General features: G+C 45.1%; 1 protein-coding gene across 5 annotated transcripts in view; it reads left to right on the top strand.

Moving 5' to 3' along the window:
* Positions 1 to 19,053, top strand: part of BDP1 (BDP1 general transcription factor IIIB subunit) — a 2,223,165-nt gene that overhangs the window by 1,612,344 nt on the left and 591,768 nt on the right. For all 5 annotated transcript variants that reach the window (XM_069627521.1, XM_069627519.1, XM_069627520.1 and 2 more), the window contains one exon: positions 16,893 to 17,041. In XM_069627521.1, the coding sequence (XP_069483622.1) occupies positions 16,893 to 17,041 (149 nt within the window). The remainder of the gene's footprint in view (positions 1 to 16,892; positions 17,042 to 19,053) is intronic.

The raw sequence follows: 19,053 nt of genomic DNA, 5'->3' as shown, positions 1-19,053 counted from the left end.
CCAGTAAAAAATATCATCCCTGCCTCCTGGTCCCCCCAGTGCAAATTGCAAACTGTTTGGCTTTTTACCCAATTTTTTTAAAGTATGCTCTAAAATGCAAAATTTGGACCCTTTATTTAAAAAATAATTCCAAGGGAGTAAACCCCCCGAGACCCCTTGATTGGTTCAGGCTTCCTCGCTGTGCTCGGTCGTTTTGGTTTATCTGGGGGAATATGTATGCCCCTCCACTTAATAAATACTCCAGCCGCCACTGGTCCTGGGACTGTGCTGGGGGCAGGGTGGGGGAGCCCAGGGACTGTGTTGGGAGCAAGATGGGCAGGAGCCATGGGATAGTGGTGGAAGCAGGGTGGGGAGAGTCCAGTTTCTGTGGTGGGGTGGGGAGAGCCCAAGGACTGCCTAAGAGTGGGATGAAGTAGCCCAGAGACTGTGATGGGAGCAGGTGGGGAAGCCCAGGAACTATACTGGGAGTAGGATGCAGTGACGGCGCGTGATAGTTCATAGCCATTTGGACTTGCTGTCCATGTGCCATTTTTTGGGGGGGGAGGGCCCGGGCCTGCCCACATTTTGCTCGGGGGGTGGGGGGGGCCCAGTCCTAAAAAGTTTGAAGAGTGTGTACATTAGAGCCAGAAGTGCTGTCTGCCCCGGTTCAACAGGCCACCCGCTCCATCTACGCTCACCACTCCCACCACTTCCATGTATCTCAGGAATTGTCTGCTGAGCTAGGTTGTCCAAGTCTCTAAATTTCCTGTTCTCCATGTAGATATACCCCATTCCTCCCAGCACCTTGCAACACCTAGGTCTTCCCTCGTCGTGCATACGTCAGCCACTATTGGGACATTGGGCGAGTAGGGACAAAGCCCCCGGAGCAACTTTAACGCTCTGGACCAAATCTTTCTGCCTAGATCCACGAGTAGCGGTAGGGCATTCATGCAACAGTCTGGGAGCCACAGAATTTCATTAAGGCGGGCCGTTGCCACCAAATGTTAGAACAGCATTGATTCAGAGTTGGGGTCTTGAGACAAAGCTTAACTGGGCAGCTAGGTAGTAAAGTTGTAGCCTTGGTAGCTGTGCCCTGCTGTCCTTATAAGGTAAGCATAGCACATTAAGAGCAAGCCTGTGTCGACTCGGGCCCCAAAGATACCTCTAATCAGTGTATCAAGAAAGCGAAAAAGGGGGCTTCAATACAATAATGGACATTCGTGAAACAGTACAGAAATCTAGAAAGGACAATCATTTTAACAATTGCGATTCTGCCCATAAGTGAAAGATGTAACCGGGACCAAAAGGGCATGGATTTCTTACGGCCCTCCACCACCCTGAGAGTGTTATGGGTGTGTGCGCTCCTTTCGGTTTATGTGTGATTTGAATTCCCAGATATTTGAAGGAATACACCTCCCACTGGAGGCCCAATTCAGGCAAGGTGGCCACGCCTACCCCACGAAGGCCAGCCAATGGAAAAAGGCAGGGCTTCTGCCTACTAAAAGAGATCCTGGATAGTACTACAAAACTGTCCAATACGTCTAAAACCACAGGTAGGTTGTGCTGTGGTTCACACAGGTAAAGCAGGACATCGTCCGCATATAGCGATACTAGGTGTCTAGATCCACCAATCGTTATGCCTGCATCCAGGTACTCCTGGCGTAGGTATACCACTATGGGCTCCAGGGCTAATATAGCATGGGCGACAGCAGGCAATCCTGGTGAGTCTCACGCTGTATATTCCACACTCCAGAAAGGTCTACCCGATTTCACCCTGGCAGTTGGGTAAGTGTAAAACAGCTTCACCCAGCGAATACAACTCTCCCCATTAGGGGTGTCACAGTATCAGTTTTATGACGGTACAATAAACTTCTTGCCAAATGACGTTATATCATGGTTATCGCGGTATAGCAGGTGGAGTTAACTAATCTTAACAAATATTTTCTAAAAGGTCATAAATTGTCAGATTTATCATCACAAACAAAACCAGGCACCCAGGGCCAGAATTGGGCTTTTCAACATACTTTCCACTGAAATGCCACCCCTTGCTTCCACCAAACACAAACACACGTCTGGAGAGGAGGAGGGGCGGGGGAGAGCCCTGCTGCGCCTGGCAAAGCAAACTGAATAGCTTTTCTTAAGTGGTCATTTCAGCTTTTAGCCCCCCCACTGGCTACTGGTGAAGATGAACATGTTGCCATCTTGATAACCTGCATGCTACAGATCAATGGAGTCTGATGGTAGTATACGCTTGTGCGCATACACACACACGCACACACGCACTCTCTTTACGTTACAGCCTTTAGTTTACTTGAGGGCCAAAAGGTGTTCAGTAATCACGGACATGTTACACTTTGGTATGGCAGCAGGGAATACCCACAGAGATGAGTACATTTCGCACTGTGACTTATTATATGTAAAGTCAATGATGGAACCAGGGAAATCCCCCATTGTCATATGTTTAGAAAACATTATCCATTATAAATATATAAACCCCAAACCGCCAACCCAAAGTAAACCCTTTTCCTTCTTGGCACTGTATTTATTCTTCCTATTGCTAACATATTGATTTTGTGTCAGGCATGTGTGGTTTATGGAATGGCATTAAAAACTGCTCCAACTGAAACTACTTGGCAGACGGCACATCCAACAGTGTAAGACCAAGACTGCGCAGCACTTGCTTACTGCAGCCTTTCCAAATCAGATTGAAAAGCACACTTAACGGTATGAACGGTATACCGGTATAAACAATGTGACGGTTATTATTGTTCAATTAAGTGGTTCACGGTATCTTTAATGGTATACCGTAATACCGTTACATCCCTACTCCCCATCCCAAAACCATTCCCAATAGACCAAGCCGAAGGCCTTCAAGTGACGCCACTACATAGTGCTCTTTGCAGGGATTGGTCTGATCAATGATGTGCTGCAGCCTACGGAGGTTCAGGGCAGTGCTGCGTCCTGGCACAAACCCAGTTTGGTCCTTATGTTTCAAGGAGATGATGACTTTACAGAGTCGCACCACCAGCACTGTTGCAAGTATTTTCATGTCGTAATTTAGCATAGTCAGAGGGCGATGGGAGTCGCACCTGTTCATTGCTTTCCCTGGTTTGGGAATGAGTATTGCCATGGTCTCCCTCATGCTAGCTGGAAGTACGCCCTTATCGTAAGCCTCCTCGAAGACTTTTAGCAATACTGGGACTAAGGTGGAGTTGTATGCTTTATAAAATTTCGGGGGGAGTCTGTCACTCCCAGGCATTTTACTAGTAGAGAGAGAGGCAATTTCTTTGCTCCGTTCCTCCACAATAATGGGATAGTCTAAATGGGCCTGCTGTGCATTAGTAGGGCGATTTTCCCAACATTAGAAATTGAGTGATGCCAAAAAGTGCAAAGAAAACCTAACTAAACCTACTTTGCCAGGGAATTCCCTACCTAGCCTAGGATTTAAGGGAACATCTCCTAGCATACACATAACTGGCCCTCACACTAAACAAAACATACAAAGCAAATGATAGACAACATAAATAAATGATTATCAAACAACCAATGACTTCGATAACTTTCAGCTGTCCTGGGTAGATCCCTTTCCCAGAATTGTCCAAAGTCACTCTCTCCAAGTGTTCATAAAGAAAACAAAGTCTGGAATCCGTTCTTGAAAGTTCCAAAGGAAACAAAAGTTCACCCACATAAAAATCCACTGGCAGCAGTTCTTTATCTGTCTGTCTGTCTGAAAGGTTATCCTTCCAATTCCAATAAAGAAAACAGCACCAATGGTAATCCTGGACAAACTAAATATAGTTCAAAATACACAACTACAGCTTCTACTACTACCACTGTCCAAATTTTTGTAACCTCTGCAGCATTTTTAATGTTTTTTTTCAGGATGCTCCTTAGGTTGTTGCTTGTCTCTCGACAACCCCCTTATGCTACTTTCACTGTGAAAACAAGCTACTTTGCTCCAGTGTTCTACTTCAACAACCTTCAATATAATGTTTCCTGACGATATTATAGACGGCCATAGTTCTGTTAGCTGGCAACTTAGACTCTCTGACCTCCACAGGAGGTAAGGCACCTATGCCATAAGAAAGGGGCAGCCTCTTTGTCTCTTCCCTCTGTGTTACTGCTCCCAATATAATCTGCCTTGGCTTCCAAACTGCTGCTCTCTGTCTTAGGTTATGGACCGAATCTTCTTACAAGCACCAAACTCCCTTCTCCAGCTTCATGCACACCTTCTTGGTTCTAGCAGCTACCCCAGAACTGTATTGTCACTCTTCCAGCTTTGGATAACCTTGTTACCCTTGTATCATTGGACACTGGACCTTTAACAACTTTAAAAGACAGGAGGTTAGATTTTAATAGTCCTGGTTTTATGGTAGAAAGGACTCACCTACTGGCTTGGGTAGTGATTGCTCTTCTCAACTTCAGCAACTTTTAAAATGAGGGAATACCTGTTCTCGATGTTACCAGATTCAAGCTTCACAAGAGAAACAGATTTAGATATATGCGACTTCTGTATGATGAAAATGTTTAGCTTCAAAGAAAGGTAAGGACTTGCAGTCCCTTTCATTCATATGGAGTGTTACTTTGACTCTTGTCGGGAATCATAATCGTCCTCTTTGATGTGATAATACTTGCAACAATTCATAAAAGGAAGCATCAACCTTATGAGTGATTTCAAACAGCGATCTCCCTCTTAATTGGAGACACGCATCCACTCCAGTAAAGGTATATAGTCGATAAAGGAAAAAAGGAAAGCTGTTCGTTTACACGAGCACTCCAATGGGTATTAAATGTTTGCTGAATACATTTCCATTGTTCTTAGGATTTCTTATAGCATCTCTATTACCTCTACGTAGATCCAATTGAGACCCTTTTGTCTCAAAGGCCTCACAGTTGTTAAACTTCATAAGCAGATAGTTTCTAAAGACCAACGGGTTGGTGTAGGCTTTAATATATAGGGAAACCTGCTCTGTTGATATAATATTGGCAGTAGTTTCCACTATATACTTTACTTGCTAGACAAACTAAATGGCACTCATTACAATATATTGCCAATTTGACTTTAGCCACCTTTTGAACATGCCCAATGGGACAATATTCGAGGAAACAGCAAATCCATCTTTCCATTTATCAAACAGGGATTTAATTATGCCTAAAGTGCCCAACATAGAGCACTCCTCAAGTTTTAAAAATGCTCGCATATGTGTGACAATGATAATATCATTGTCTAACTTCACCAAGTTAGCCTAACACATCACTGATCTGCTTATGTACTCGGCTCGAATACACTTCATATTAAATTCTAGATAGAGGTATTCCACTGATACTGTAGTTGGCAGACGCATATGTTTTCTTAAAATACATGCCTCCAGTTTAACCAATTGGGGAAGGTATTTATGAACACATACCTCGATTGCATACATTAGCACAGATCTAATTTTCGCCGTGTACATCATCAATACAGCATGTGCAGAGTAGCCCACATTTCTACCCACAAATGCACTAATAGCATTAGCAGATAATAAACAGCGTGCTTTTATTGACGTCCATTGCTCTTTCCAGTTTAGTTTGGAATCAATCAGGATCCCCAAGTATTTGTAACTGGATACTTCTTCCAAGTTCATTTCCTTCATATGCCATACATGTTTTTGAGGTGGTTTATTGGCTGCGATTGTTTTACTTTTATCCACATTGATTTTTAACCCATTTATGGTTGAATATTCAGCCAGTGCATCTAATAGCTTTTGTAAGCCGAACAGAGTATGGTCCATTATGATAACCATCCTACAGACGACGTGCTACATTTTACTGAACAAGTAGACTGGAGCATGAATGCAAAGGACATATCAGCCAAATATAGGTTAAACGGGGTTGCTGCCACCATACAACCCTGCTTAACCATGCAGCTCGTTTGAATCAATGCCGATAGTTTCCCCTTTGCATCCAGCCGTAATCTCACTGATGTGTCTGTATAGAGCAACATTATGATTTTCTACAATCCCTTGGGTATATTCCATGAATTCAATTTAGCCCACAAACGATTCCTCAGCACAGAATCGAACACGACTGAGAAATCAATTAGGTCACAATGGACATTAAGATTTCGTCTTTTCCATGTGTAGTCAATACATGAAGTTAACACAATTAAATTGTGAGTAGTGCTAGCCTTTGCCCTAAAACCAATTTTATTTGATGGCAAGATAGTATTGCTTTTTATCCACTCATTGAGTTCTATTAATAGCACTCTGGCCAGGATTTTTGAGGGGCTATCAAGCATGGCTAACATTCTAAAGTTATTTGGGTCAGCCCACAATCCCTTTTTATACAGGGTTAAAATGTGACTTGCGCTCCATGAAGCTGGCAATCTGTTTAAAACACATATTTCCACAAAGAGCATATGGAGGGCGGACGCCCACATATCGGGTTCCAATTTCAAAGGTTTGTTGCATGAGCCGTCAGACCCAGCCGCTCTAGATTTTTAAGCTGTTCAATTATTGTAGCTATATTTAGAACTGAGTCTTTACATGACGATATCGATGTTGGTAGAGGGAAAATATCACTAGATTTCTCAACGCGGCCCAATGTGCTTTTTATATAAGTACACCATGTTTCGTCGACAACCTTGAGTAGAATTCAGATACTCTCGAGTTCCTCGAGGCCTCTACCAACTTTCTCGACGCCGTTTTTGATGTCTTCGAAGCCTTTAACGTCCGCGTCGACGACGTCGACGTTTTCTCAGCCAATTATGACGAATTTGGACCCTTCTGCTCTGGAAATGGGATTTATACCATTTCCAAGATCTGATCATTCCAGAGCCTTATCTGTTTATGAAGAAGGGGAGAATTCGGATCAGGGATCTGCAACTCCTGTACCAGAGGAATTTACCTCTGAGGAAGGTAGGTTAAAAGACCGCCAAGAATCCTTACATGAAGCAAGTAGGTTGGACACTTCCCCAGAAGTGGAATTTGCCAAACCAGACCCAGGGGAACATGCTGAAACCCCTTATAGAACCTTGATGGCAAGGATAATAGAGTTTATGGGGTGGTCTACACCCTCACTTGCTTTTCAGCAAGACGACCTCACAGACATTTTAGTTAAAGGTCCACAGGAGGATCCTGTGGTGCCATTTCATGCGGCATTTCAAAGGAAAATATTGGCAAACTGGGAAATCCCTGAGGTTATCCCGGTGGTTAACAAAAAAATTATCAGCCAAATATGGGGTGTCTACTGCTGACCCTGAATATTTATCCAGACACCCAACTCCGGAGAGTCTGGTTGTTCAGGCAGCAACTTCATCAGGTAGTAAATCTGCTTACCCTACCATTCCACAGGACAGGGATGCAAGAGATATGACTCTATGGGCAAAAAAGTATTTTCTGCATGTAGCATGGCGTTGAAATCCATCAATGCTACTTGTACGCTCGCAAGGTTCAGCCATACACTTTGGGAGTGTGCTTCATCAGCGGCTGACTGCCTCCCGGAGGGAGAAGAAAGGGAAGTGTTTCTAAACCTCATTAAGGATGGTAAAGACGTAATGTGCAAATCCCTTCAAACTGGCATCGATTCTGCTGACAACATCAGCAGGGCCATGGCGGCAAGTAGAACAACCCGGAGATTTGCTTGGTTGCGAAAGTCTGGTTTTGCTCCAGATGTGCAAAGCAGACTCTTGAATGTGCCCTTTGACGGCTCTTCTTTGTTTGGTAAGAAGGCGGATGACAGTTTAGAAAAGCTAAAAACGTCAAAGGCAGCAGCAAAATCCCTGGGAGCTGCAATCCGTCAGACACCATATCTCCCCTCAGGAACCTCTTGGAGAGGCAAGTCCTTTTGCTTCTATTCCGCATTCGGAAGAGGCAGAGGACAGCCGGTTCAAAGGGGTCAGGAAAGATTAACCTGAGGTGGACGGGTTAAAAATACAAAAGCCGCAGCAGGTGCCTCTTTCCCCTTGGCATCCGCCTCTAAACCGCTCTGAGGACTCTCCTCACAAGACACCAGTAGGGGGCAGGTTAACTCAACATCTGACGGAATGGCAGGCTATTACGTCAGATGCTTGGGCATTGGAGACAGTTGCCCAGGGTTACTGCCTGCCTTTTCTATGCATCCCCCAGAGTCATCCACCGGGGAACAGCTCTCTGAAAGTTCCAGATCCTCTCCTCTTGCAGGGAATTGTAGACCTGCTAGAGAAAGATGCCATAGAACCGGTACCTGTAGCGGAGAGGAACAAGGGCTGGTACTCCCCTACTTTCTCATACCGAAGAAAGACTGAGGACTGAGACCTATCTTGGACTTACGAGAATTGAACAAGTTCCTCGGGAATGACAAGTTCAAGATGGTAACTCTCTCTCAGATCCTTCAGGCCCTCCAGCTCCAGGACTGGCTGGTATCTCTGGACCGCCAGGATGCTTATTTCCATGTGCTAATCCATCTCAAACACAGGAAATACGGAGGTTCGCATTTGGGGGCTCTCATGATCAATTTCGAGTTCTGCCATTTGGGCTGACCTCTGCCCCGAGGGTCTTCACCAAGTTAATGTCGGTAGTGGCTGCAAGTCTAAGAAGGGGAGGGATTCACGTCTACCCCTACCTGGACGATTGGCTGATCAGGGCTGTATCTTCGGAACAAGCTCAGATCCAACTAGATTATGTCTTCCACTTCCTTCACAAACTGGGCTTCTCCCTCAATTTAAATAAGTCACAGATGATACCATCACAGAGACTCCAGTTCATCGGAGCGGTCCTGGACACTTCTCTGGGAAAAGCCTCGCCACCAGAGGTGAGGGCTCAAGATATTCTGCAGATGGTCACCAAGTTTCGAAATGCCCAACGTCTCCCAGCCTTCGACTTTTTGTGGTTGCTAGGCCTCATGGCATCCTGCATCTTCCTTGTGCCAGAGGCTCGCCTGAGAATGAGATCTCTCCAGTGGGCACTAAGAACCCAGTGGTCGCAGTTCTCAGGAAAAATGACAGATCTCCTTCGGATTCCGGGCAAGGTAGCCCGAGACCTTCAATGGTGGGCTTATCGAGAGAACATTTTGAAAGGACAACTGTTTTGGCAACCATGGCCTGAGATAACAGTAGTCATGGACGCCTCACTCACGGGGTGGGAGCCCATGCCAACGACTTGACCATCAGCGGTCGTTGGTCTCCGTCGGAGTCCAGGCTACACATCAGCCTATTGGAGCTGAGAGCAATCAGACTAGCGCTGAAAGCTTTCCTACCATCAGTACAGGGAAAAAATGTCCTGATAATGACGGACAACACAGTGGCCATGCACTACCTCAACAAAAGAGGAGGCGTGGGATCACTGCCACTGTGAAGAGAGGCAATGCAGCTCTGGTTTTGGGCAATTCAAGAAGGAATCTCTCTATCGGCAGTTCACCTAGCCGGTGAGAAGAACTTGACGGCGGACGCTCTGAGCAGGCAGGGCACAGTCTCCCATGAGTGGGAACTAGCTCAGGAAGTCCTTCAGGAGATCTTCGCCCTTTGGGGAACCCCTCAAGTGTATATGTTCACCACCAGTACCAACAGGAAGTGCGATCTGTTTTGTTCAAGCAAATTTCCCCCAAGAGGAGCTCTAGGGGACGCGTTCGTAGTGGACTCGGAGTTTCCACTCCTGTACGCGTTTCCACCAGTCCCTGTCATTCCTCAAATGATCAGGAGGTTGAGAAGATTCCAGAGGACCATGATCCTAATTGCCCCAGACTGGGCCAGGAGAACGTGGTACCCGGACCTTCTGGACATGTCCATCTGCCATCCAATTCGCCTTCCACTCAAGGAGAATCTTCTCTCACAGAAGGGAGGTCAGGTTCTCCAACCAGACATCAGAACCCTCAACCTTCACGCTTGGCTTCTGAAAGGTTGAGCTACAAGGATTGGGACCTCCCTGATGACATCATGGAGGTGTTGCTTTCGGCCAGAAGGCCAGCATCAAAGTCTTTATACCGCTGCCGTTGGAACAAATTTTGCAGCTGGTGTAGAGAAGAGCATATCAACCCCTTTTCATGTGGTACACCAACGGTGTTATCCTTTCTACTCTATTTGGCAAATTCAGGCCTTCAAGTTGGCACTATCAAGGGCTATCTCGCAGCGCTATCGATCTTCAAGCGTACTGCAGAGGAGCCATCGTATTTCAAATTACCCTTAGTAATACAATTTCTAAAGGGATTAACTAATGTCTATCCTCCAAGACCATTCCAAGTTCCTTTATGGGACTTAAATTTAGTCTTAAATCTCCTGATGGGTACTCCTTTCGAACCACTCCACTTTTGTTCGCTAAGATTTCTCACCCTTAAAACTGTCTTATTAGTGGTACTAACATCTGCTAGAAGGGTGAGCGAATTACAAGCTCTATCTTGTAAACCCCCTCATACAATTTTTCATAAAGACAAAGTTGTCCTACAGGTGAAGCCTAATTTCCTCCCAAAGGTGGTTTCTGAATTCCACATAACTCAGAAAATTACCTAACCTTCACTCTATCCTCCTCCCCATCCGGGGAAAGAGGAAGAAAGGCTACATAGGCTGGACCCAAGGCGGGCTTTAAGCTTTTACATCAGCAGACTTGGTAGGATTAGGCAAGCAGACCAACTGTTCGTAGGTTACTCAGGGCACAATTTGGGACTACCGATAACAAAACAGACCATTTCCAGATGGATTATTTTGGCCATTCTGGAATGTTACAAACTAGCAGGGAAAGAGCCTCCTTAAAATATTAGGGCTCATTCAACCAGGGGTATTGCAGCCTTTTCGGCCCTCCAAAGAGGGGTTCCGGTTCGAGACATATGTGCGGCTGCCACAAGGTCGTCCGCACATACCTTCACAAGATTTTACAACCTGGATTCCTCCTCTAGTCAAGAGACTAGGTTTGGCAAAGCCATATTACATTCTGTTCATTCCTAAGGGGGCAACATGGCGTTTTTACTCCCACCTCCAATTACACACCACTGCTATGGGAGTCTATCAAAGATAAGGAATACGTCGGAGGACACAATCCCTTCGAAGAACAAGTTACTTCTTACCTGGTAATGTTCTTTCGATGGGATGTTCCTTCGACGTATTCCTTATCGCCCCTCCCATCCATCCCCGCAGTAATACTTCCCTTGTGGTTGCAGCTTACGCCCCTTCAAGGTCAATAACCAATTCATGCAGGACTTACCTTATGCTACAAAATGGAACTGAGCAACGGACGCTGCGCGTGGCTGTTTATGGGCATGGTGACGTCGGCGCCGATACGGTGGCTGTCGAGGGACACCACCTATTCGACGGACGTCGATGCGCAGCGCCCTCTGCTGAGAAAATGTTTTCCGAGGTCAGCAAGCTGGAGACGAATTATCAAAGATAAGGAATACGTCGGAGGAACATCCCATCGAAAGAACGTTACCCGGTAAGAAGTAACTTGTTCTTCTCACTGCTAGTCAGTGAATTTCCTACTTGCTTTGGTTTTCCAAGACACTCTACAGCACTACTTGACAATAGTGGTTTTAAAGACTCCACTTCTTCAGTCTTTGGTTGTACAATAGGTGGATTCACAATTGAGCGAGTTTTAGATGTAGGTATTGTAACTACTCTACAATCATAACCCAACCGCTTTAGGTCTTCTTCAAATTTCATGACATAATGAAGGAGTGAGTCAATGTTGAAGCATATATTAGATGTAGAACAAGTCAAAGTTGTCGGCGAATATACAAGTTTTATGTCACAAGATGTAAGTGAAGTGCATTCACCAGCCTAACACTATTTTGAAGGATAATCTCAACTGGTCTTTCTGGTACACCCACATGAGTCTCCTTCACTGCTCTAGAACTTGATTTAATATTCCAAATACCAGGAAGGGTACTCTGTTTCTGTTCATGAACATCCGCTTGGGCCTCATTTTCTATCCCAGTTACCATTACAATCAGTGTACAAACAATAGAATCTGTCAATCGTGGAATAGGGGTAATAATGTCCCCCACATTAGCATTGAGTATCCGCTGTGGCAAAACTTCTACCACAGACTTATCTAAAATGGGGTTCAGACTCAAGACACCATTATCTAACTTGGATTTAAAATTTTTCTTTGCCTCGCGCTTTACATTTTTCCTCAATTTAACTTTCGTACTATACATAAACCATGTTTTGTTACTGTGGGCAATCTCTTTAGCATAGATGATTGTTTACTGGGTTTTTTTCTTACCATTAAAGTTACAAAATTCAGCATCTTGATTTATCAATAACTTAGTTTCCTCATTTTGTTTAGCTACTCCGGCTCCTTGCATATCGGTACCATGTTCACATACCACTTTTCTGGCAACATTCAGGCTTTGGTGGATTAGGAGAGTTTGAACATCTAATTTTACCTCTAAGCGTGAAAACCTGGCCAATAGTTCAGTTAGCAAGTTCTCGAATGCATTGAACATCTCTTTGGATGTCATGCTATTATCACCAATACTCATGTTTTTGCTTTCACTAGGGTCATGTGTAGACTTGTATGGGGCCTCATTAATACAATCAGACTTCTTAGACACTACTGCACTCACTCCCCAGCCACCATTTAGATTCCCATCAACCACACTACCACTTACGCCAACTAAGTTGCCAAGTTCCAAAGCAATCGAGGCTTGTGCTAGGGGAGATGTTTTAATATCAGCATGAGGAGTGGAGAATTCACAGAACGATGCTGACCTGCAGGTGAAATCTGCTCTTCTCTTGTCCCTTAAGTGATCACACTTCCTCACGAACTGCCAGTCTTGTGATCTTCTCCTTCTGCTACTACTGGCAGCCTTCCAGCTCCTTCCTGCTGCAGCCTTTTATACCTTTTATACCCCTTAGGTGGGGCAATTGACTTCCGGTGCAGGTTCTTAATGTTAATGGCCTGAACCTGGCAAAGGCTTTGAGGCCTATTTGCCAGTGCTCTATTTTTGCATGCCTACTCAGCCCTTTTCTTCGTCACTTGTCAGACACCGAGGGATTCTGGGACATGTAGTTCATTTTATGGAAATTAGGTTTTTCCACTCCTATTACTTTGTTAAACGTAGTTTTCATTTCCTTCATATTTTTAGAAGAGGAATTGTGGGTTTTATTCTCATCAGAGACAGATGGTATAGAAAAAGGCCACAATTCCTTCATTCCTTTTGGTATACTCTTGACATTGAGGACCATGTTTATTTTTAGGGATACAAAAGACCTGTTCTTTTGATGTAAAACTTTCAGGGGTTTTAACCTTGTAGCTTAACATTTTGGTCTGACTAGGAGGTTGGGATATGGTAAAGTGACAATAAGCCAAAACCTTCTCTGACATAGTGGCAAGAGTATCCGTCTCAGGGAAGAAATACTTTGTTTCATCCTACAAATCTCCTCCCTACCCTGGGCCTTTTCACAACCCAGGAGATCCTCCCACAGTACACCACCCCCAAGATTGGGATCAGCAAGCATCTGCCCTCTCCTGGCCACCTGGGAGGAGACTCTAGGCAGGGTTTTGGTGAGGGATCAGCAGGATTCCCCACACTGCCTTTGGAATGCAAGAGGATTGTAGCCAAGGCCAGGGCTCCCTCCACGCTGGCTTGCTGCAAACACAAATGGAAGCGCTTTAAAGTGTGGTGACGGACACAGGAGATTTCCCCGCTGCAAGTGACTGCACCACAGCTTCTCCCGTACTTGCTCTCGCTGGCCAGGGCTAGCCTCTGTTAGGGAGAATTCCCAAAATATGCTAATTCCTCTCTACCTTAGAGACCCCCAGCTCTTTTGCTGAACTTTGGGACTTTGTAAATCTAATTGTTTTCTGTATTTTTCTCTTGTGTTCTTTGATTATGGAGTTTTAGACGACTCCATAGGCATCATCTTTTCATTTGTGTCACACAGCACCCTCAGTGCAGTGACACAGGGAAGCCTTTTAGGCTGTCCCAACGTTTAAAAACTACTGTTTCCCAGAGAAAGTAAAGTGAAGTTGACTTTACTAGTCTTTCCAAATTCCTAGACTCAGCACACCCTATCTTACAATAGAGTGCTGGAGGGGTTACTTAGTATCCCTATGTCTAGAAACTCATGTAGCAGTCAAATGCTACCCTTTCCTCTCGAAATGGCTGGTGGCAGTGGTTTTACAACAAACTACCATAATTTTACCCGACCGCGAACACCAGTAGTGTTAATTCGCTGGAGCCATGTTTTTAAAGATGGCGTCTGAGCCTCCTTTGTTTAAACGGGTCCCGGTCTTCTTTTTTTGCCATTTCTTTTTGGAAAGGTCCTTCTAGAGTTTGTCTCTGCGCTCCAAACCAGGTTTGGTCCCTTTTGTTTCTACGCCTTTTTGGCGGGCTTTAGGACTCAAGACCGCCTCTGGCGCCTGAGTGTCTGGAGTGGGCAGGAAGTGAGGGAGGTGCCAGAGACTCCCTGTGCTTAGTCTCCTAGGAGACCCGAATTCACTCTGGCGTGATTGGCTGGCTGGCTGTCTGGCAAGGACAGCCACCCTGCTGGGTGAGTGGCAGCTAGGCTGCGATGAATGGGAGAAAACAGTTTAAAAGGTGATTCTCTTGGCTTGGAAGGCAGAGTCGACCACTGGAACGACAGTACCGAAGACGAGCTGGAAGAGGACGGCTACTGCAACTCCTGGACCATTGGTTTGCCCGTTGAAGCCCTGCTGCAGTTCTGAATCGCCAAGTTCATCTCGACAGAGAAGCCCTTCAAAGACGACTTCAACCAATCAACTCGTAAGCCTCCTGGATACCATTCTCGGAGCTGGTTGTATTTTCCTCAGCATGCTGCAGGAAACCGAATAGCCAGGGAGAAGGACACCAGTTTGTTTTCTTGACTACAGCTACCGGAATGGAAGATTTGCCAGCTTGCCAGCTTTGTGACCAGTCCACGTGCAGTGCAGTAGTCCCCCGACATCCTCCCTCTTGCCCCCACGACTGAGGCTCAGGAACAGCGAGATCTGCAGGAACTGCCAGGAACAGAAGTCTTCAGCTGCATCTTTTTCTTCAATATAAGGTACTGTGAAAACCCGACCGAGAGAACTTGCCTCTCACTGCGAAAGTGTGTGAAACTTTGGCAACTTGCAGGCCTAGTCAGCTTGTGACCCAACATATTAATCTTTCTTTAAATAACTACTTCTGAGAACTGTGGAAAGGACTTTTTCAGTTTACCTTGCAGAACCGTTTTTATTGATACAAGACTCTAGCCCATGGACTTTGGCCTATTTATTGCATTGGACCAACTCATCTGGTGAACTCAAACTATTTGCATTGTTTAGTCTCAGTTGTGTGTAGTGGTCCCATAGGGTACGGCATACAAACTCTGCCTAGCAGCCTCGCCCATGCCTCTGTCCCAGTCCACCTGGCTGCCATATCCCGTTACACCCGGACTCCAGGCAAGCTCTCACTGTAGTTGCACAGGCTTGTTAAGGAGTTCCTGAAGGGCCTCTTCAAAACTTTCCCTCCGGTGAAGACTCCGGCCCCTGCAAGGGAGCTAAATGTGGTGCTGTCCAGGCTGATGGGGCCTCCACTGAACCACTGCATAAGCCCCTTTTGAAGTTTGTCATGGAAGACCGCTTTTCTGGTGGTGATCACATCAGCAACGCGGTCGGGGAGTTACAAGCTCTTTCCTGTAAGCCTCCATATTTGTCGTTCCACTCAGCAAAGGTGCTTCTATGGACTCGTCCCTCCTTCATGCCAAAGGTGCCGTCGGACTTGTTTCAAAAAGAACCTTTGCTCCTGCCAGTCGTCTTCGCAAATCCTTCTTGGCCTGCTGAGAGGTCTTTGCACTTGCTGTATGTGGCACGTGCCCTGAAGCTCTATGTTGCATTTTACCAAGGACCTTAAAAATACTTCAGCTTTTTGTCAATTTTGGACCTATGGGACACGGCAATTTACACGCTGGACGGGCGCACGAGTGAGCAGCCAACGAACTGCAGGCAAAATTACAGATTAAATCTGCAGGACCAAGCTTGAATTCAAGACAGCTGTCCATGTTTAACCTTCTTTTTAAAGATTTTGAAGACTCGCCTACACAGAGGTGCCACCCGGTTCCGGCTCCTGGTACACACAGCACAGTTCCAGTAGCCTCCACTCCATGGTCTTTAACCACTCATGCCGACCACAGATTTTACAGTTCGCATGTTTAAGGGGAAAGAAACTAATCTTCTCAATAAGCAAGATCGTCCTGAAGATGGCCGAATAACTATTTTATTGACCACCGCTGACCACGATGGTATTCTAAAAAAAAAGGCCGAAACATATGTCGACTTATAGGAAAACCCAATGTGTTTTTTCCGGTGTCTCGCATATTGTAATTAACAATCATGCTTTAAATATATGTTAATTGTGGAACCCCGCACTTATACAATGTACTGAATGGTATGAAAGGTTTGATGAATGCATGTCGGAATTTGTAATTGTCTTTTTTAACAAAAATACGTTTTTAAAAAAAAGAGAATATTGAAAGAAATGTATACATTTGTAATCGTGTATGCAGTCTAAAATAATGTGTTCCTTAACAGTTGTTGTTCCTGCTATATCAAGAAGCAGAGTTTTGTGCACCCTCACCTGTGTTTTGACAGGCCTAAGAGAGAGGGGTAGTCAGTCTGGGCTGTTTCCTTTTCTCCTCTTGGTTCACACTGCCACTTTATGTGCGCAACCAAATCTAAAGATGGCCACCAGAGGTGGAGCATAGGAGGACGAGTGTCATTGGCTGCGGCAATAGGACCCTTAGTGACACTGATAAGTTATAGAGATGACTAGCAGTTTTAGCTTAAAGCTAAACTGCTTTAATGTTTACAGTGGATTCCCAGCCTGACGATGGGGAATATTCATTAGCATGTGAATCCATGCATGGCCCATGCTGAAGAGCAAGAGTAACGGGTAAGTAACTTGTTCCTTTCAAGTTCTAATTTAATGTCATGTAATGTCATAAAAGGGTCTAAAAGGTAAACATTTTCTCATTTTTCATGTAGTGAGAAGAAATCCTCTGGCCCCCAGAAGCCATCTCGAAGCAGGTTTCCCAAACCAAAACCAAACCTTGGAAGAGCCGTAGCTGTAAAAAGAAATGGGCGCCAGAACACCCCTGCTGCACCTGTGAAACAGGCTAAACAGATGCATAGTGGTACGTTTGAGAGAATCCTAATAGAATTGAGCTGCCTCTATGACTGGTGTGTACTCAGCTAACCAATATGATGACTGCTGATCTTGTTCCTGCTTGTCATTCTTATTTTCTTTTCCCAGATCTAATTTCTGTTATGTGCAAATCTCTGAGAAACCTCTTAGTACTTAGGGCAGTTTGGATCATTGCTCAAAGACAGCTGTTTCTGCTTCTTGGCTGAATGGCAGTAGGCTCTCCTTCTTTGCACCCTCATCCAGGATGTCAGTCAGCTCGTACTGCGCAACGGGCCAGGAGGGGACAGATAACCCTAAAGTATCCACCACCTTGACAATCAGATGCTGAAAAGTTGCCGGAGGCTTGCCTGGGGTAGGAGCAGGGAGCATGGACATATCTGGCGAGGTACCCAGGGCACTTGCAATCCTGTAAGTCAGTAGTAAGATCCACCAAGTCTCCTTCATCAGCATAAAACTCCTCTTGGAAGTCTAACTTCCCTAAGGTGTAGAGGGTTCCAATACAAAAGAAATGGGATCACCTTACTCATAGGTTATTTACAAACGAGACATGAATGCAACATAGCGAGCAAAGCATACTTCCGAAGGACAGACGTCTGAAGACGGAATGGTGGGACCTCGAGACAGGTTCTCCTGAAGTGCTGGCTCCTTTTCTTTGACAAGATCGAAGAATGGTGCTTTGAAAAACCGCTGTGTAAATGAGACCTCTTGCAGTTCTTCTTTATCTTCTTGACCTTGAGGAGCAGGGACAGTTCTCGGTGCAGCGATCAGCTCTGGTCGACCTCGAACAAGTCAGTTTGTCACCTTTTTCCTTGTGGAGGAAGATGAACAGCTTTGCCTCCTGTTCACAAAGCGACTTGGGGTTCCTCCACCAAGATTGATACAACAAGAAACCTCTAAAGAAGCAGTGTTCCTAAAGCGGAGTGCACCGAAAAAAGGAGTTAAGGATATGGGGCGTGGTGCACCTGTATATACTAGCTTCAACGTCATGTCCGGCGCAGGGTGGATAGGGGTATCATTTGGAACTGACGCGGAACAGGACTTCGCTCCCTGGCAGCAGAAACGTTTCTGAAGAACAACTATGCTGGGAAATGGATATCAAAGGTGAGGTGTTCCTGGGAGGAATTTCCATCAGTAAGAACATTACCAAGAGGTAAGTAAGTTGTTGTTTGCATTTTTCTATCTTTGCTGTAATGTCCACTTTCTTTACTGCAAATGAGCCTTTGTTATCCATTGTGGTGGTGGCCTTTTAATTATTTGTAATATTATTTTTGCTGTTTTGGATGGAAAAAGTGGCATGTCAAAGCATGTCCCAGGAACTATAGTTTGGAAAGGTGGTTTATTTCCTAGTTTGGTTGGTTGTATTTTGTCTTGTGCTAAGCAATCCATTCCCTTTCCATTATGTAATGAATTACTTCATAACTAAGTTTCCCATCCTGAGGCCAAGCCTGCTTGTCACTCTATTGTCTTTCTCTTTCTCCTTCCTTTTCTAGAGAAGCCTATATCTCAATTAACATGCATTGCTTGACTCTGGAAACAGCACGGCCACAAAGGCAATTCTGTCAATGGACCAGTTTAAACGTATATAGTGCAAACTAATTTGGTCTATGATTCAGTATTGGGCCTTTCCAGTCCTGAGCTTGGTCTCAGGTTAATAAGATTTTTTCTTCCTGTTGATAATTGTGCTGCATCTCTCGTCCCTCCTTTCTAAAGACTATTTTAAGTAAGTAAACTCCATCATCAGCTCTAAAGTATATTCTTCTTGACAGTTGTTATGGAGGTTTTTGTACCACCCTCCGATGAGGTTGCTACAACAGTTAACCGTAGGGGGGGGGGGGGGCTAAAACAACTGAAAAGAAAGGGAAACCAAACCTCTCTTAAACGTGGGTAACTGGGTCAGAGTGACAAAGACTTAACTCTCAGGTAGGAGTAGGTGGAGTAGGTCGACACAGCAGTGTAAGTAGTCCACAAACATAAATGCAGAGAATACACCACACAATGTAC

Source organism: Ambystoma mexicanum, chromosome 6p, assembly GCF_040938575.1.
Source record: "Ambystoma mexicanum isolate Mex_15411 chromosome 6p, UKY_AmexF1_1, whole genome shotgun sequence".
In the NCBI taxonomy this organism is placed as follows: Eukaryota; Metazoa; Chordata; class Amphibia; order Caudata; family Ambystomatidae; genus Ambystoma; species Ambystoma mexicanum.
The sequence above is the reverse complement of the archived record's forward strand: the minus strand, read 5'-3'. Positions and strand labels throughout refer to the sequence as shown.